This window comes from Petaurus breviceps, unplaced genomic scaffold (assembly GCF_028583685.1).
Source record: "Petaurus breviceps papuanus isolate PSGF00001 unplaced genomic scaffold, PetGlider_PUasm1.0 174, whole genome shotgun sequence".
Lineage (NCBI taxonomy): Eukaryota > Metazoa > Chordata > Mammalia > Diprotodontia > Petauridae > Petaurus > Petaurus breviceps.
In genome coordinates this window covers 53005598-53026402 of record NW_027185761.1, presented here as the reverse complement: position 1 = coordinate 53026402, position 20805 = coordinate 53005598, and the positions used below count along the sequence as shown (strand labels likewise).

The window sequence follows — 20805 nt, the reverse complement described above, 5'->3', positions numbered from 1 at the left end:
AGGGGGGAAGGGAATAATTTATTCAGCACCCACTATGTGCCAAATACTGTGCTAAGCACCTTTTAAGAGCTTTACAACCCACTTTGATGTGGGTGCTATTATGATCCCCATTTTATAGTTGAGGAAACTGAGGCTGAAAGAGGTTAAGTGACTTGCCCAGGGTCACACTGCTAGTAAGTGACTGAGGCCAGATTTGAACTCTCATCTTCCCGATTATCCATTGCACCACCTAGCTGCCTAGGTGCTGATCTGTATTTTTAGAGGCCATTTCTTCCCAGGGACTTTCTGATACCAATAAAGTCATAGGTCAAATGCCTCCTACACTCTTCTCTCCCCCCTTGGGGGGAGAGTTCTTTGTGTAGACAATTTCATTTTGACCTTACAACTACTTATTCATGAGTTAGATACTAAGTGGTTTCATCCCTATTTTATAGATATGCAAACTGAGACTGAGAAGGGAAGTAACTTCACCAAGGTTGCACAAATTATTAACTGCTAGAAAGTCCAAAGCTCCCCTGTGCAAACTTCTCTGTAGGGAAGTTAGCCCTTCTAGCTCCCAAATTCTGTGATTTTCTGATTTTACTTTAACCCTGTGGACTTGAAGCTTACTCTCTGATCCTTTACTTTTTCCAGTGACATTTTTTTCTTATCAAGAAAAGCCTAGATTTTAGCCTTGAGAACAGGAAATAGAAAGGTGTGTGGGATTTCTTTTCAAATGGAAATTTACAAGCCACTTATCTGTAAAATAGACTTGGTCTTTTGGATATTAAAAAATGAATATAGCGAGTTAATATTTAAAACTGTCTATTACATACAGACAGTAACTTTCCCATAAAACAGTTTTAATGCTCATATCTTTCTTATCCCCCTGAGAGCTCTATATATTCCAACTGGCATAATCAATAGACTTGCGTTGTTGTAACTAGCACACTTTGGGAAAGTTGCCTGAAATATATTTACAAGACAGATATGGTCTATCAGTTTTCTCCCGAGGAGCACGAACTGTCTTTCTTGCCACTTCTCATTTGATTTCATCCAAAGTTATTTTCTTTTGTTTCATTTTACAAGAATGAAAAGATAAAGCACTCATCACAGAAAAACCTCATTCCATGCATTGACTTCTAGCTAAATGATCAGGCATTCCTAGGGGAAGATCCTTGGAATGTATGCTCATAAAGCATTGTCTCTTATCCTTTGTAACTCTTTTGAGGATTTGTTTTGTTATAATTTACCCTTGTTCCCTACCCACAAATGCACTTACTTCAGTATGCATTAGTGTTTGTTTGAAATTTTTATGGTGGTTTTTTTTTTTTGTCAATGTTACTTTTTTCCTTCTAGATTATTGGATCAGAGGTCACAGGGTCACCTTTAGACCTGAAGGGCATCTCAAACATCATTTATTCTGACCCCTTCCTTTTATAGTTAGGGAAACAGAGGTCTAGGGAGATTAAGCCAGTTGCCCCAAATCACAGATAATGGGTGTCAGGGGATTTGAACTTGGATCGCAAGAATCCAGACCCAGTACTCTTTTTCCTTTGTCAGTTGGAATGGCACCTTAGAAATCACCTCCTATATAGATTCCTAACCTATTGTATCATGGAATCTTTTTGGCAATCCAGTGAAGTCTATGAATCCCTCCTCAGAATCATGCTTCTCAATGAATAAAATAAAATGCCTAGGCTTACACAGGAAATCAATTATATTAAAATGTAAAATTCATGGACCCCTGTTTAAGAACTTCTGATCTAGTCCTACCTACTTAATTTACAAATGAAGAAACTGAGGACCAGAGAGGGGAAGTTACTTTGGGCAAATCAACCTCTCACTTGTCACATAGATATTTAGTGGCAGATTCTGAATTTGAATTCAGATTTACTTGCTTTCTTGACATATTATCCCATCTTCCTTCCCTTCCTTTATATCATGAGGAGTCACCTTCTGTCTTTTGATGGAAATCATTGTACAGGAAGCCCCCTGCCTCAGTGACCTGGTTCCTCTTTCCTAGGGCTTTGCCCAAGGGAAATCTCTGATTAGCCTTTCTCTTGGTTGTGTGTCTAAGTTGAGTTATTCTTCTCTACCAACTTCTTGGGTTTCATCCCCTTACATCTTCACTGCCTAGTTTCTCTTCTATCTCTTCTTCTTTCTCTAAAGGCTTTTCCTAATAGATTCTTCCTCACTCTGGAGCCCAGCATCTCATAGTATCTCATCAGCCTCTAAAAGTCCTTTTATCTCAATGTCCATTCCCCCCTCCCCAACCCCCCAGCCATTTTCAGGGGCTGTTCTTTCTTTTTATTCATCCTGGAGTTACCCTTTCTCCCTTTAGGAATATACCATCCAATACATCTGGTCTTAGAGATTTGCCCAAGACTCCAAAATATTAAGTGACTTTCTCAGGGTCACACATCTAATATGTGTCAAGTGTGGGACTCGGATTCAGGTCCCTGTGACTTGGCAGGCCTTTATCTTTATCCATTACACCATGGCGGCTTCTCTCTGGCAGAGTGTAAGGCTCCCAAAAATTATGAACCGAAAGAGTACTTGAAGCATTCTCAGTCAATCCTATTGGCCACCCAAGCAATATTCTCTCCTAATATCACACTATATTATCTGACATCCAAATAACTGCTACCCCTGACCCTCTTGATGGTCAGCAAAAAGAGAATTTCAATTAAAATGAGGAGGGACACGTTGCCCATTGTGACATCTACTAAGAAGCCCTGTAAAATGAAAAATTAGATGAACATTTTGGATTGTACTGCCTCCTAATTATCCTTTTAATTATTCATATAAAACAAGTAAAATGACCCCTGACAGAGACATAAATGATTTAGGTAGAATCAAATATTTATAAGATGCAACTGTCTCCCTCCATGCATTGTAACAGATGTACACAAATCTGTTTTCCCATATTCATCATGATGTGTGATTTTATGTATAGAATTTATAACTGACTGAGAGCCGTCATCATTATTTAAAACCCTCCCCAAGCCCTGCCTGACTGTGTTGACTCTCACAATAAAAGGTATATTGCCTTAGTATAGTTTTTATTATTTTGTCCTCAAAAGTGTGTGTATTTCAGAATAATGATAGGTTATCGCTAGGACATTTTTAATTAAGATAGGAAATCACTTTATTTTGACCTTCATTTTGCTGGCCACAGATAGAAAGTTCGCTGTTAGGACGGGTCCCTGCTCGCCCCGCCCCCGCGAAGGTGGCGAGAAACCATCTTTTGCATGTAATAAAAAGCAATTTATATGAGCATGGCTTCTTCATTGTAGTTTTAATGCTCTTTTTTTTTTATTGAGGAGTACTGAAATTAACTGAACTTTTTCAGAATCACATTATAATATCCAGGTGCCCATCTTTTATGGTTGTTCCTTCTGGTGGGAGCTTCTCCACCTGTGTTCCCACGCTAGCTGGAATTTCCTCAGGTTATTGATAGCCCCCTCATGATGGTTTTCACATATCTGGGATAAAAAGGGGTGAATGCCAATCCAGTATGCCTTTCATGTGTGCCTTGGGGTCTCCTAAGACCAAAGATAAAGTAAAATAATTGAAGTTTTGGGAACCAAAACAAGGTGGTTATTCTTGCTTAATTTTTTCTTTGTCACAAAGGAGAATTCTATGAGTAGGTGGGGGGTGCTATATTGGGAGATGACTATGGTTTAAAGAAGAGGCATTATTCAGACTTAAAAAAAGAAAAGAAACTGAAGCCAAAATCCCACTAATTGTATACCAATATTCCATTTTAGACGGGGAAAAAAATTAAGGCTTTTTTCTCCTGATTGCATCCGGGCTTGTTCTCTTCTCTGTGAGATCACAGCTCTGGCCCATACCGTGTCTGTGAGTTTGGGCAGCTCAACTCTGGCCTTCATCTTCCTCTTCCGTAAAATGAAAGGTTTAGAGGAGATGATACCCACCAGCCCTTCCCCCTCTATATCTATGATCCTGTGATTCTCTCCCACCATTTGTCCTGCCTTTCCTCTTCAGTTCTCTATGCCCTAAACTAATTTCTTTCAGACTATAGAGTAGGCTACAACAGGGGTTTAAACGTGGGGTCTGAGAACAATTTTTCTTATATTTTAGTAATTTTTTTTAACATACTTGTTTTCCTCTGTAGTCCTTGACGGGTTGTTTTTTATGCATTTAAAAACATTATCCTGAGAAGGGATCCACAGGCATCATCAGCCTGCCCAAGGGTTCAGTGACACAAAAACGGTTGCAAACCCCTACTCTGTGCCATTACCTCCAAGAGTGGCTATTCCATGAAGAAGAAATGAGTCAATAATGCTACTTTTTGATCCTTCCCTCTTTTCAGGGGAAAAGTGAAAGTTTTGTATTTATTCGTTTCAAGTGACTGATTTCTCACAAGATATAATATACACAGAGTTGGAGATGCCAGGCCATAGTCTGTTTTAATAGACAATAGAGACAATTTAAAAAAAAGTGAATTATGTTTGGATTCAGACAGAGCTGTGGGACAGAGTTCTGGTCAGTCAGTCAGTCAACATTTATCCGGTGCCTCTTGTGTTCCTGGAACTTCGCTGCTTTGCGGGGGTGCAGCAAAAAGGCTCAGAGTACAGAGTCCACAGTCTAATAGGAGAGAGAATATGCAAATGACCTGTAGGAACAAGCTATCTACGGAATACATTGTAAATAGTCAATCAAGTAAGATATTTTTATTTGCCAAACAAAAACAAAGCTTTACTAGTAAGGTTCTGTGTAAATGCCTGACTGGTACATTGGAGTGCCAGAACACTGGATTAGAATCATTGTATAGGAAAAGGACTTGGTAATTTCTTTACAGTCACCCATTCCCTTTGTTGACAGACACCACAATATTTCACCTTTGTTCACTAGCTTATACTCAGAGGCAAGCTGATACAGTGGAGAAGGCTTTGGCCCTCTGGATCTCACCTCACCCACGGTCGGTGCTTTTTCCCCCACGTGCCCTGGATAGCCTTCAGCCTCATTTTCCTTGTCAGTGCAGTGAGGGGATTGGACTGGATGGGCCCTGAGATCCCAGTTCTAGCTCCTGTCATTTCCTCAGTTTCTTCATATGATCAGTAATCAGAAAGGAGAGCATTTAGTGAGTGCTTAGCTATGTGCAAAGCACTCTGCTTTAGAAAAGAAAGACAGCCCTCGCTCTGAGGATGTTCACATTCTAATGGGGGCCGACTGACATACCTGCTGCTGGTTGTTATAGACAGGAGGTCCTCCAGTTCCAGAGCAGGTCGGTGTAGAAGGTATTGACAGATTCAAACTTTGTTTGTTCTGTGCCTTACAGATCCCAGAAGAAAAAAAATCACAATTTAAAAATACTGAACTTTATCATAAGATCATATATATAGAACAAGAAGGGTCCCATGAGTGTGGCTCCTTCATTTTGTAGATCATGAAAGTGATGCACAAGAAAGGGAAGTGATTTGCCATTGTTACACACCTAGTAAATGTCTGAAGCAAGATTTGAACTCAAGTCTTCCTGATACCAAGTCTGGACATCCTGGGTGCCATGTGCACCATACTACCCAGGATGCAGTTGTAAAGCAAAGTCAGCTGTGGTCTTGGACACTTATGTTCTCTTGCCTTTTTTCTTGTATCCAGTGGCTATTCTTCTGAAAGATGACTATTTCATCAGCGGCGCAGGACTGCCAGGCAGATTCAAAGCAGAAAAAGTCGAATTCCACTGGGGCCATAGCAATGGCTCGGCCGGCTCTGAGCACAGCATCAATGGTCGAAGATTCCCTGTTGAGGTGAGAGATACTGTGGGATTTGAAATGGAAGGTGGGACTGTGGCGTTGTTGTTTTGGATGGATGTACTATTAATGCCTTCGTCAAGATTGTTTCACCAACAAAATGTCTTCCAAGCCCCAAACTATATTGCAACCCATCTCATTAGCAAAGTATTTGTCTCTGTTGTGACTATTTGTTTTGTTGACCTTTGAGAAGCCATTTCTTTCTTGGAGGTAGTTCAAAAGAAACTCAGGATTATTATTGTTTGAATCCTGTCAGCTCCAACCATGACCTGTTGCTTTTGGCTTCTGAGGGTTTCACTTAGGCTGTCCCTTTCCGTAACTGGTCTTCATAGAGCTGATGCTTCTGGGAAAGCTTAAGATTAATTTCATCTTCACACTTTTCAAAAGGGCTTAAGAGAAAGCAAGAAACTCTGTTCTTCTCTAAAGGTGATGCTAATGATCACTATCTAGGGGGTGTGGATTTTCCCTTTTGTGCATCATAATCTGGTGCTAATGAGGTCAGGGTCATCACTTTCCTCCTAACTCCCCATGTGATATGGTTTGCTTTGTTCTGGTATGTGGCTCCCCACTGTTTCCTGTCCCATGACCAGCCTTCCCACAAATACATTCTCATGGGTAGAGGAACAATAGTAATCCATACTAACTTTGCAGAAATTCTGAGTCTGAGACCCTCTGACTCTGTGACCTTTCTTCCTTGACAGTGGTGGTGATGAATTTACACAGAGACTCGTACCTGGTGTCCACTATAGTCAACATTATGTGTGTATTAATAATACTGTAAAGCACTTTGAGGAGGAGGAGGATGTGACTGGATGGCCTTGGGGATGCAGCCTGTGAATACAGTATCCCTTTTCAGCTCACTCCCGCCTATGGGATTGTTTACAGGGTATTCAGCTGAACTCCTTGAACCACACATTTTTATAACAGAGAAACATCAATGTGGTAAATAACTCATTCATTTCAGTTCTGTAAGAACTTATTAAGTGCTATATACCTCACACTTAGAGAACACTTGAAGGTTTACAAAACACTTTGTTTTCATTACCTTGTGTACCTACTATGTGCAAAGTGTAGGGAATACAAAAGTGAAATATTGTCTGCTTTTGAGGAGCTTATGGTCTGCTGGGGGTGGAATGCAGGGACACAGCTGAGTAAAGACAAAGAATATGCAAATTAATTAATTGATCAGTAAGCACTTATTAAGCCTAGCACTTGTGCCCTGACACTGGGGAACAAAGCACAAAGAAAACCAATCCTCACTCACTAAGAACTTATGTTTTAGTGGGGAAGACTTTGAATACCATTTATGAAAATACATACAGAGTATTAAATGCAGAAGAGTTTGGGAGGGAGGGCACTAGCCATTGTGGGATCAGGCTAGGCTTCGTGTCCAAAGCAGGGCTTGGTTTACACATATTCAAAGAAACTCCAGTTATATGTAGTGATTTCTAGAGGAATTTAGCCCTCCTCCTCATGGGGGAGAATCCTCAAAGGTCTCCTGCAGAAAGAAGTGGTCAGTGATCAGGGTTTGTAAGAAAGAAATGTGGATTCTCTCTCTATAGAATCATATATATTTAGAGAATATATATATGAACTCCATATAGATTGTGTGTATATGCAAGTGTATATATGTATATGTATATATAAGATGTATGTGGATTCCATATATAATGGATGTGTGTACATATGTATGTACACACATATATGTGTGTATGTATGTTTGTGTATCCACACACATACACATATGACTTCTACAAGGTAGAAGTGAGGAAGGATTATATTCAAGACCTAAAGGCAGGAGGCAGAGAGTTGTGAATGTGAACCTGATACATTTATGGGATGAGGACAGAAGGACCAGTGAGAGTCAGATCGTGGAAGGCTGTGAGTGTCAGACTAAGGATTTTATTATATTTTTTACTGGGGCAATGGAGAGGATTAAAATCCTTTTGAGTTGGAGAGTGCCATGGTCAGATCTGTGTTTTAGTTTCCACAGTTTGGTTATTGTGTAGAAAGCGGACTTAATCACTGTGTATCGTATTGACTATCACCAATATGCAGATCAATATACATATTAATTTATTTCTCATTGGGGCTATTAGATAAAGAACAGAACCGTCTTGCACTGAGAAGAGGTTGGTCCTCAGTGTCTCCACTGAGACACTGCATCTCTTGAGGCTTGTTGGAAAGAGCACTGCGGGTTTGGGGATGGGAGGTGTTGTGAAATCCTGCTTTAGCACCATTGTAGACGGGGTAGAGTAGTGGACTTGGAGTTAGGAAGACCCAAGTTTGAATCTTGGCTAGCAGTGTGACCCTGAACAAGACATATAACTGCTGTTAGCCTCACTTTCTTTGTCCATAAGATAAGAAGGTTGGACTCTGTGACCCCTAAGGTCCCTTTGAGATCGGTGGTCCTGAATCATTTAACCTCCTTCGGTCTCAATTTTCTGAACATATATAGCCCAAGGAGATTAATGACATGAAGTAAAGCTTTATCTATACCAAAATATTTTAAACACTCACCCCCCCTTCTTCTTTTAAAATGACTGCATGGGGGTGGCTAGGTGGCGCAGTGAATAGAGCACCAGCCCTAGAGTCAGGAGGACCTGAGTTCAAATCGGGCCTCCGACACTTAACACTTACTAGCCATGTGACCTTGGGCAAGTCAATTAACCCCAAATGCCCTATCTTCCCCCTCCAAAAAAAAAAGCAAAAAAATAATAATAATAAAATGTCTGCATCAAGTATTTGTAGGTTTAAATTGATTTTACCTTTGTAATTGGGAATCTAGGGACTTATATAGGAATATGTCCCTCTTTGTTTTATTATTTAGGCAACAATCTATTGGCATTCAAAATGGAAGTTAAAAATGTGTTGTCCTATCAGTTCTGCTCAAGGGCTTCATTGTGTAAGATATATGCTACCACGTTTATTTTTAAAGATCTGGGTTGAGGATCAGAAATCCAGAGCTGAAAGGGACCTCTAGAATCTGACCTCCCCATTGTAGAGACAATGCAATGAGCCCCAAGAAGGTTTAAATGACCCTCCCAAATTCACCCGAGTATTAAGGGTTAGAGGTAGGGTTTGAACCTGTGCCCTCTGACTTTAGAGCCACTTTTTTTCTCTACTGCAATGTTCAGTAATTTAATTTTTTGTTGCACATTTGAAGGTACATTTGAAAGATGTCTAAAGTCTTTCAAAATCCTGCTGGGCTATCAGCCATGCCTACTTGCAAATTTAATGGAAGAAATATTTGGCTATGTCTAGTGAACGCAAAAGGAAATCCAGATTAGTCAATTTTACAACAGTTTGACAAGTATAACCAAATATAACCTAAGGGGAATTATTCATTCACTCATTTACCTATTCATTAATTCATCTATTTACTTCACTTAGCCATTCCTTTGTTTATTGTGAGTTTGTCTATGTGCCAGGTAGTTTGATTGATGTAATTTTCTGGATCCCAGCAGAATGTATGGCTCGTCTTGTAGTCTACACGAACTGTTCAAGTAACTATGACATTAAGAGTATGGCCAGCCGTACTGCCCCTTCCCAAGATCTTGGCTGATAATTGACCTCACTGTATAATCAACCCAGGTCATGACAGAATCGTTGACCATTAGTCAGAGGTTAAAGTGATTTCTCCACCTAGGTCCTCAAATGGTAAGTGAAGCATTCTTTTCACCACTCCATCCTGACCCAGCTATTCCATCCTGACTCAATCAGCCACTTTCCAGTGAACTTGGACATTTGCTAGAGCCACTACCGCCTGTTTTGTTTTGTTTTGTTTTTATTTTTGAAAAAGATTCACATCGAGGTACAGTTACTGTGGTTTGTAGCTGAGGGTTTATAGGAGCTTGTCCTGTGGAGATGAAATACCAGTTGGGGCCAATGTCCTTTCTGCAAGTACTGATTGGAGGTATGACTTCAAGCGTAGCTTTGGATAACCAGGAACTTTGCCTTTGGTACTTAATAATCTTTTTTTTGGCAGACTTGTCTTGCCATTGTAGTGGAAAGTAAATGTTCTGTGGACTTAATTGGAAAATCAGAAGTGGACTGTACAAAGTCCGTTGGTTCTTAATCCTCTCCCAAGAGGCAGAGAGATAAACCGGCTTCCTTATTGGACTGTATTCTGGGGGTAAGAATTCCTCATCAGATGTGCATTCTTCTCTGGAAAACAAACTCCTTGTAATTAGGTTTTCTATTTTTTTCCCTCGAACTGAAGAAGATCCATCAAATTCAGAGGCTAATTAGAAATGCCAGATATAAGGCACAAACGTATTGTTTGACCAAGTTGTTTGTTTTTTATTATTGTAAGTAACTTCAGATGGTAAGGCTGTCTACATTAATTGGGTTCTTTCATCAAAGCCCATCTGGATCAGAGGACTAGTTTTGCTTTTTTTTTTTTTAAATTATGCTTGAGTTACATGTTAAATTACTTTGGTGACTCTATTTAGATGAACTTTAATTTCAGAGTTTAAAGGTAACTAATATCAATCCAATTTATTCCACTTTACTATATGCCTAATATATCTTAGTTTGGCAGTCCCCCGGGGTTCTCCAAATGTTTGCCTGTGTAGTTCAAACTCATGAAGTTGCTACCAAACTAAAATAATTTCAGGTATAATCTCAGCAACTACTCAAATGTTTTCAGAGGTTTGGTGTTTGTTTTGTTTTGTTTTTAATCACCCATGGAAAGAGCAGTAGCTTTGGGGGAAGCTAGATGGCTCAATGAATAGAGTACCGGCCATGGAGTCAGGAAGACCTGAGTTCAAATTTGACCTCAGACACTTAACACTTACTAGCCATGTGACCTTGGGCAAGTCACTTAACCCCAATTGCCTTGCCTCCCCTCCTCCAAAAAGACAAAAAAAGAGAGAGAGAGAGCAGTAGCTTTGGAATCAGAGGATGTGGTTTCAATCCCACCCATTCACACTTATATTATCTTTGTGATCTTGGATAAGTCATTTAACCCCCTAAGGCCCCAGTATTGTAATGAGAGGATTGGATAAGGTGACCTTTGAAGTCCCATCCGTCTCTCCATATAGAGTTCACCATCTCTAGAAAGTTTACCATGAGGTGATGAATTATTTAAATCATAGCAACTCTTACTGTGTTGTAGAGGGACTGTGATCAGTATCGTTCAGGGAAGTACCCATAATAATGAAATTATAGACCTTTTGAAGTTTTGAAATAACATTTGCAAAATTGTTCATCTAACCCTCAAAGGTGTCTGTAATATTTTGTTTGAAACTATTCTAATTGGTCCCCTTAGTTTCACGAGTCATTACTGAGAGCATCTCTAGTGTAAGATTTGAATGGCAAAGACAGGCCTGATGCTTTTATTTCCATGTATTATGTCCCAAAAACAAAAGCTAGAATAGCAATTTCTACGTATCTCTTAGTTATTTATTAAGTGTTATGGGTATCTGGGGCTTGTCCTTATTACTATTAACTACCTGATAGGGAAGCTGCTTTTCATTGGGATTCATAGAAGAAGAGAATACAGGTTGTTCTATATATCTTTCTAAATCTCTTATAGGTCACCTAGGTAGTGCAATGGATGGTGTCAGGCCTAGAGTGAGGAAGACCTGAGTTCAAATCCGTACTCAGACACTTACTGTATGTGACCCTGGGCAAGTCACTTAACCCTGTTTGCCTCAGTTTCTTCTTCTGGAAAATGAACTGGAAAAAAAAATTATAAGCCACTACATTATTTTTTACCAAGAAAATCTTAAATGGCGTCACAAAGAGTTGGACACAACTGAACACATCTCATAAGGCAAAACATATAATGTCCTAAGTAATGTGGAAAGTTCTATTGAGGAACGATTCCACTTTCTCATATTTTTTAAAATACGTTTTCTTCAGTTATTTAACTAGTGGTTTCCATTTCTTGCCATCATCCAATCTTCTTTGCACTGTATTTTATATTTCTACATGGGGAAAACATCATGACCTTGAAGTGTTTCTAGAGTTGATTTAATCCTGCAGCTTTTAAAGCTTTACTAATCCCTTATCTGGCTTGATCTTCACTGTGTGGGCCACCCATGGTAGGCTAATATTAACAAAGACCTTGGGATGATAGAATGCCCAGAGGAGCTGTCCATGGCTGAAACTGAACTGCATGGACTGTGTCTCTCCTTTGTTGGTTGCATGGGATGGTAGTGTTGGAATGGATCTCCAGACATTCAAAAATGAGTTCCTTTCTCTCTCTTCTGAGGCATAATCATGATCTGAGTTCCCCAGGGTTCTTTGGATAAGGAAAGAATAACAATCACAATAATCACTAGCATTTATATAGAGGTTTAAAGTTTTCAAAATGCTATTTATATCTTATCTCATTTGGTCTTCTGAACTTCACGATGAATCTGGGAGTTTGTTGATAAACTTCAGTTGTTCCTTATTACCGTCAGGATCAAACAGAAAGTCTTCTCTTTGGCTTTTGAAACCCTTCATAGCCTCGCCTCCTCCTCCCTTTCCAAGTCTTCTCATACTATATTCATCCTCATGTATCATCTGGCGACATTGGATGCCTTGCTGTTTCTCATGTATGGCATTCTGTTTACCAACGGGGCATTTTCACTCACCATCCTTCATGCATGGAATTCTCTCCCTCCTCATCTCCATCTTTTTGGTTTCTATCAAGTTCCCTCTAAAATCCCACTGACAGGAGACCTTTGCTAATTCCTTTGGCATTAGCCCAGACCCTTCCCTCTGTTGACTATCCCTAATTTATCCTGTCTGTATCTTGGTTGTATATAGTTCTTTTCATGTGTCCCCTATTTAAATGTGAGCTTCCTGAGGGCAGGCCTTTTCTTTGAACCCCCAGTGCTTAAGCACAGTGCCTGGCTTGTATTAAGTACTTGATAAATATTTACTGACTTGATTTTCACAGATGTGGAAACTAAAATTAAGTGTCTCACAGCTTCAAGGTAATATTTAAACCCCCAGGTCTTCCTGACTCCAGATACTGTACCCACAATGCTACATAGCTGTATCAAAAATCCAAAATTCAGTAAAAAATTTTCGAGAAACTCTCTTAATACCTTCCCACTTTGTCCGCATAGTCAGTAACATTTTAACATTTTGTGTAAGTGCATCTGAATCCTTTACCACCCTAGGCTTTCCTGTTCCCCTTCCTGGTTTAGCACACACCATGGGCCTCTCTACCCAGTGCTATTATCTAATCTCTCTTTGCCCTCGTCTGTCATTGTGGAGAGGGCCTGCACCTCCTGGATGGCTGCACAGTCAATAGATAAGGCGTCAGCCTCAAGCTAGACCTGTTCCTTCGAGTCTGAGGTTTCTGCTATCTGACTGATTATGTTTACCTGTTCAAGGTGCTGCACTCTGTGGATTACTCTGCAAAGCAGCCACACACGTTCCCTCCTTCACTTGCCTCCTTAGGGCTCATATTTCCTGTAGCACACAAAGAGAGAATCTCTATGGAGAGTCAGAGACAGAGAGGCTGCAAGGAGCCACTCCCTGGGTTAAACCTAGTGGACTGCATCTGAGGTCAAAATTATTTGCATGCTCATTAGTTGAGATATTTAAAATGCAGTGTAATACAGTCATGAATTGTAGAACTGTAGATACAGACTGATGGGCTCTTTAAATCTTTGACAATCTTAAATGATCCAGATTGATTGCATGTACCTTCCAAATGCAAGTTATTGGCAGTTACTTGGATTCTATCAAAATACAGTAGCTGAATCTGAGTGAATGTTCTGGGTGGTTACTATCCTATACCTCCTGATAATGTATTTTTTATGCCAAGTTCAGAGAGAGCTGATAGTGAGCTCCTAAGAAAGGCCATGAGGTCATAGAACTGGTCTTTGTATAGGAACTTCTAGGAATGTCTTTGACCTTTCAGTTTATTTTCTAGGATCAGATGGATTTTCAGTAACCCATCTACTCTCATCTTAGATAAGTTATCTTGTGATAAGTAGCAGACATATATGAAGTAGATGGCCTGGTTGAAAGGTTTAAAGGGCCTGGTAGGTATAATGACGGGGAACTTGTGCACTTACTAGCTTTGTGACACTGAGAAATTTACTTAAACTCTCTGAGCCTCAGTTTCCTCATCTGTAAAATGGGGATAATATTAGCACCTATTATTTCACAGGGTTGTTATGATAGAAAGTATAGCAGGGATTTAATAAATATTCATTCCATTCTCTTACCCCTACCTTGATAGGATGGGGCAGGACCTTAGTATCTCTATGTATGAGCCTATATCATAATTTAACATAAATATTAAGTATCTCTCCGCCTGCCCCTGAAGTCTTCTTTATGCTAAACAATCCCTATTTCTTCTCATAGTCATTGTAAGAGAGTTTTGAGTGTCTTTAAAATCTTGGTTACCCTTCACAGGAATAGCCCTGTGTGTCAGTATCTCTATTAAAAAGTGGTTCCTAGAATTGAATCTGGTATTATAGAAGTGGTCTGACCAACCCCAAAATATGTTGGGATATTCACAAACTCCATTATTCTGAACAGTACACTTTTATTATTGCAGTCTGAATAATGCTTTGGGGACCTTTACATTAAATTGTTGTCATATAGAGCTTGTGGTCATTTAAATCCCTGAAATATTTTTCTTGTTACTGATGCCTTGTTTCCAAATTATAAACTGCCTTGCTCATTAAATTGTATAAAGTCAAATTTCTCACCTCCCTGCTCAGTCTTTGACCAACCCATCTTCGCTTAAACCTTTTAGAGTTTGACACCTTGTCCCTCACTTGGTTCTGGTTTGGTCAGATCTGGTCTCTGTCTTGAACACTAAGTCTTTCAGCTGACTCCCATAATATCCCCTTTCTCTTTAAGCTTTCCGGAACTTTCTCTTTAAACACTTTATATCATAACAACCCTGTGAAATAGGTGCTAATATTATCCCCATTTTACAGATGAGGAAACTGAGACTCAGAGAGTTTAAGTAAATTTCCCAGTGTCACAAAGCTAGTAAATGCATAAGTTACTGGTCATCATACCTATCAGGCCCTGTATTTACCCTTAAGCCTGGCCATCTGCTTCATCAATTTCTGCTGCTGATCACAAGACAACTCATCTAAGATAAGGGTAGATGGGTTACTGAGAATCCATCTGATCCTGGAAAATGAACTGAAAGGTCAAAGACATTCCTAGAAGTTCCTAGACAAAGACTAGTTCTGTGACCTCATGGCCTTTCTTAGGAGCTCATTTTCATCTCCCAGCCTCCCTCAATCTCAGGGCTTTCACTTCCAAATGTGTTTCTGCCATACACAGTCCTGACAATGGAATAACTTGTAAACAAGGGAGAGAATGGAACATATGGAACCCTCCATAGGATGTGACTCATTGGGCCATGCTCAAAGAGCCAGTGTTAGACTGGATGAAGCCACTGTGGTTTCTTAGTTCATTTTGTATCTCTCAGATAGGAGTGGGGAACCTATGACCCCTAGGTCCTCAAGTGCAATCTTTTGACTCAATCCAAACTTCCACGAAGTTTCCACCCCTGATAGGTCTTTACCTATCTACATCCTCCTAGACATCTGTCCTGTTAGTCAGGAAAAGAGGCTTGTATAGAAAACTTTCTGAGTGTTACTCCATCAGGAGACTTTTCTGGGAACTCCTCTAATCCCTAGTTATTAATATTCTCTCCATCCCTGCAGTTGTCATGAATTATTTTAATATACTTCGCATTTATTCACTAGAATACTTGTAGTATACCTCTGGTCCAGGAATTCTTAACCTTTATTGTATAATGGACTTCTTGGGAAGTCAGCAAACCTCTTCTGTACATAATATTTTAAATGCAGAAAATAATATACGTAGGATTACAAAGAAAAGTAATTATATTCAAATATTCAAATTCAGTTAACAGAACTTTCAAACAAAAATTCAAGCTCACAGAACCCAGGTCGAGACCCCGTTGGAAGAAATCTAAACTCCTTGAGAATAGGAACAGTTTCATTTTTGTCTTTGTAACTCCAACATCTGGCATACTGTCAGTGCTTAATACACGTTGGTTGATTTGAATCCCAAGTGTCTAAACCCAGGGTGGGGGATCTGCCCTCTTTGAGGCCAGATGTAGCCCTCTAGGTCCTCACATGCAGCCCTTTGAATCCAAACTTCACAGAACAATAAGGGGATTTGTTTGGATTCAATCAAAGTGCCATACTTGAAGACCTAGAGGAACAGGAAGGAAGAACAGGAGGAAAATTTTATCGTTTGATAGAATATTATCATCTCTCAACTTTGATCGTGCCTTGCTACCTTTTTTTCAGGATGGGGGAAAAATGGAGTTTAAGAAATTATTTCTTAACATAAACATAGCCTCCTTTCACACTTGTCTCCCTATTTTATTATTAGTATTAACATTAGCATCAACAACAGCAGCAGTAGAATTGTTAGACTTGTGATAGGTTCTTAGAAGAGTTATATTCTTGAAAGTCTGATCTATTGATGAAATGTCTGTTTACCTGGTGCTGACTTTCCATGAAGTACTTTGATCTAGTCAACAGTTTCTTGGTTATTATGCTTTTTACTATTTTGTGGCATAACTGTGATTCACCTCCCTATATTAGCAACTTTTGTGCTGTCCATTGAGTGGCAGGGGGATAGGTTGAATTTTTAATTAATGACTTTATTAAAATAAAGATTCTACTTTAGTACAGGATGTTTCATCCTTTATTAGTGAAATATTTAATCTCCATCTGGCTGATCTTTTATGTGTATGTCCTGTATTAATTAAGAGGAATATTTGAGGATGCCCTGGTACTTACAGTATACTCAGTGGAGAAGTTAATGCAAAGTTGCACAAAGCCCGAGACCAGATTTCAAGGGGTAAAAAGTAGCCCTGGTCCCAGGAGTGGTAAATCTTCATAATATCTGACAGACCTCATCTCTCATAATCAGCCTTAGATGTGAACTTGCTCAGGGCTCCTTTTGACGGTATGCCTTTGACATGTCAAATGCTGCAATCTGATTGAACTGAACTGAGAATTACAGTCAAAGAGAGGACTGTCTGCAGGAAAGGATAAAAAAGAAGAAAAGAAAGAAACCAGGTTATTATCACAGATTCCCTGAATGCAGAAACTTTCCCTGTGGTGGTTGTGAACAAGCCAAGGTCCTCAGGCCCTGGAGACGAAGCCAAGGTCCTCAGGCCCTGGAGACGAAGCCAAGGTCCTCAGGCCCTGGAGACGGGCAAAGATGGCTTTGAAATATGTTCATGGGTTCTTCGGATATAGAGTTAGTCATAGATTCAAGGGATCTCAGAGGTCATTTAGCCCAAACTCCTCATTTTTATCAAGGAGGAAACTGAGGAAACAGGCAGGATAAAAAAAAAAAAAACAATAACAACTAACATATATGAAGGATCATAGAGTTAGTCACTTAACCCCGTTTGCATCAGTCTCCTCATCTGTAAAATGGACTGGAGGAGAAAATGGCAAACTTCTTCAATATCTTTGCCAAGAAAATACCAAATGGGGTCAGGAAGAGTTGGGACATGACTAAACAGCAACAGTAGTGGATAGATTCCTGGGTCTGGAGTCAGGAAGACCTGAATTACTTACTTACCAGCTATATGAACTTGACCAAATCACTTAAACATCTCTTTGCCTCAGCTTCCTCAGATGTAAGAAGAACTAGAGAAGGAAATGGGAAAACACTGAATATTTTGCCAAGAAAATCCCCAAATGGGGTCATGGAGAGTCAGGTGGAACCTGAAACAAACAAAATTTTTTTTTTAAGATTTGAAAAGTACTTTTACGTATGTTAACTCATTTGATCTTTGCAATAACCATATGAGGTAGGTGCTATTATTATCCTCATTTTAAATAGAAGGAAACTGAGGCACAGCGTTTCAGTGACTTGCCCAGATTCTCACAGGTGCTTGCCCCAGGTTACACAATAGTGAGTATCAGAAATGAGATTTGAATCCATTTCCTCTGACCCTATAGGGTCAGTACCATAATCCACCTCCCTTATTTTGCAGAAAGGAAAAAAAAAGTTTATGCTTAGGAAGAAGCTACTTGCCTGAGGGCACATGGCTATGAAGCAGGAGAAGTGATATCAAAACTCAGGTGCACAGCCTCCCAAGTCAAGGATCCCTCTTTGTTTTCTCACAATTCTTCCAGATTGAAGTCAGTGTCAATAACGTCACAGAAGAATTTAACTCAATTGCCTAGCTGCTGATTCTTTCCAGTTAAACCAACAAAACAAAACAAAAAGCGAAGAAGCGAAGCGATATCCAAAGATTGTCTGATCCCTTGGAAAATTTCAATGAGAAGCAAGCAAAGAGACCCACGATATTGAAAATGCTTTGCTCTGCTAATCAACTCAGGAGCATCTTAGCATGGCCTCCAGCACAAAACAGAAGGTTTTACCCTAGAGGGACCATTTCCATTTCCAGTAGATGAAAATTCTAACCAATTACAGGTTCTAGAAGCCAAGAATAGATTTCTTTTCTTGTACTTAGTAAAGGATCTAAAGGTTTAACAAAATCCCTTAGTAGCGTCCGTTTCTATGGAAAGAGCCAATTTTTTTTAAACCCTCTCCTTCCTGTGAATGAAGATTGGTTTAAGACATTTTTTCTATTCAAATCCTCCACTCAGCTGTGGCCCAGTATTTGATGCTGCAAACCTCGAATGCTCTTTTCAAAATACAGTTCACAGAGCCAGGCAACTCAAATAACACTGGGCATGAGAACGTTTTCAGCCCTGAGGTCAAGGCACTGGGAGGCCCAGTGTCAGATGCATCCTATGTTCAAGTCTAGAAAATTTACTGGTGGAGAGCTAGGCTCCTTCTTCCCCCCACTCCTGACCCAGTCCCCTCATCCTGGTCCTGTCAAAACTATAGCACAAAGGTTTCAAGCCATCTTAAATCTCAAGCCTTTAACAAGTTCTTAGTGACACAGTCACTCAGAGGGGCCATTCTGAAAGATTTATAAGGGATAGAAAGGAGTCAGGATTGAGAGAAAGTCTATTTCCTTTCCTTCCCCTCAATCCCAGCCATAGAATTGCATAGTATTTCTTGTAATGGAAAAATGAGGCAATTGCGGGAGTCTACCTGCTGGGGGAATGAGGAATCCTGAGCTGAAAACAGCTAGGGCTATGGAGCCATATGGAGGCTGGTAGTTCAACTTCACACATACACCCCCACTCCCCAAACCCCCTTGTCATTAAAATAGGTACATTTCACTCCTCCAGAGTTTGTGGAAAGCTTCACGGCTGTGCTTTTGAAGATCGAGTTAATTTGTTGCAAATATTGAGGTTAATAGTGATAAGCCTACCATCCTTGCTTCTTCCTGGCCTGCTGTCAGTAGACTTTGAGCTGCTAATAGATCATCTGTGAGCTGAAGATGTCAAAGAATATGTTTCATCTGAGGCTGTCGTGTTTTATACACTGGAGGTGCTCAGTAAGTGTTTCTAATAAGGAGGAAGCTCTTAGTGAGGAGCCATTTCTTGTTACCTGTAATGCTGTACTTTGGGAAGGGGGGTTAGAATCACTTTTACCCAGTGGCAGAAAATTACACTCTGATTTTTGACTGGATTTCCATTCATTCATTTGATTTTGCCCAGTCAGTCATTTGGTGAGGGTTTTATTAATTAAGCACCTCTCAATCAGCAAACATTTATTAAAATGGGGAGTATGGTCACTACAGGAGATACAGAGACAAAAAAAAAAAACTAAACCCAGCTCCTGCACCCCCAAGGAGAAATAGCAGGTACATATGTAAAAGAATACAAGATATATGAAAAGGGAAATTTTAGGGTGAGAGGCCATTAGCTGCTGCAGGAAATCAAGAATGACTGCCTATAGAAGATAGTCCTGATGTTGAGATTTGCAGAAAGTTTGTGATTCCAGGCATCTGGTGAGGAGACAGCTGTCCCAGGCAGTGAGGACAATCAGTGCAAAGTTAGGGAGACAGGAGATGAGTTATGTATAAGCCATTTGAGCTGCTTTGTGAAGGAGTAAAAATCTTATATAATGAGCGCTATATAAAGTTTGTACTGCACACACTCACCCACATATAATATCGTATGTTGTATCACATCTTTTATTATGGATAATGTAACATGTCTCATTGTATAATGAGAAGCAGCCTTACTGAGTGGTAGATTCCCAGCCTTGGGGTCTGGCCTTCCTCTGATACATACTGCTTGGGTAACCATATTTAAACAAGTATTTATTAAACACCTACTATGGAACTATGAGACTGTACTCAGTAGGCACTGGCCTTCAACAAAGAATAGAATATTCCTCCCTCAGGGAGCTTACGTTCTAAATGGGGAGACAAATGCATATACAAATAGATTGTGCTCTATTCTAGCATATACAAAGTTGGTAAATATAGGGTACCTTGAGAGAGGGCACTAGCAGTTAGGGGAATAGACAAGGTTTCCTCCTAGGTCCTAGGTAACTTTCTTGAATGATAAATCATAGATAAATTCTAAATGAAAGAAGTTTCCAAATGGAGAGTTCCCTACTTTGATGAGATAATAGGTTTGGATCTAATAATTCTAATAATGAAGTTCTAATGCCCTCAAAGGAAGAAGAAGACCAATAAGAATAGTTATAAGACAGAGCATAGAGATAGAAAAGACAACTCATTTTAGACAGTCCTCCTATAGAGAACTAAAGATGCTGATTCTTGACTTCTGGTGACAGACTACTTAACTATTAAGAATAATTAGGATAACAATAATAGCTTTAATGCTCATGAAGTGCTACAGAAATCCTCACTCATTGGACCCTCACAGCAGCCCTGTGAGATAGGGGCTTTCATCCCTATTTTACAGATGAGGAAACTGTGGTTAAGTGACTTGCCATGGGTCATAGAGCTAGTAAATATCTGGAGAGTAATTTGAGTTAGGTCTTCCTGACTTTGTGGGCCACCACTTTTACTCACTATGTCACTAGCTGTTACCTTGTTGATAAAGTATATTTTAATTTAAAGAATTTCTCTCTCTTCTTCATGAGGTTGTTTTTTTTTTTCTCATTGATTTGGCCTATATAGAATGCTTTTTTTTTTACTGGCTAAATGCAACACCCTGCTCTGTATTTCCAA

At 39.7% G+C, this 20805-nt stretch overlaps 1 protein-coding gene across 3 annotated transcripts in view; it reads left to right on the top strand.

Moving 5' to 3' along the window:
* Positions 1–20805, top strand: part of PTPRG (protein tyrosine phosphatase receptor type G) — a 783084-nt gene that overhangs the window by 429857 nt on the left and 332422 nt on the right. For all 3 annotated transcript variants that reach the window (XM_069084201.1, XM_069084200.1, XM_069084202.1), the window contains exon 4: positions 5605–5753. In XM_069084201.1, the coding sequence (XP_068940302.1) occupies positions 5605–5753 (149 nt within the window). The remainder of the gene's footprint in view (positions 1–5604; positions 5754–20805) is intronic.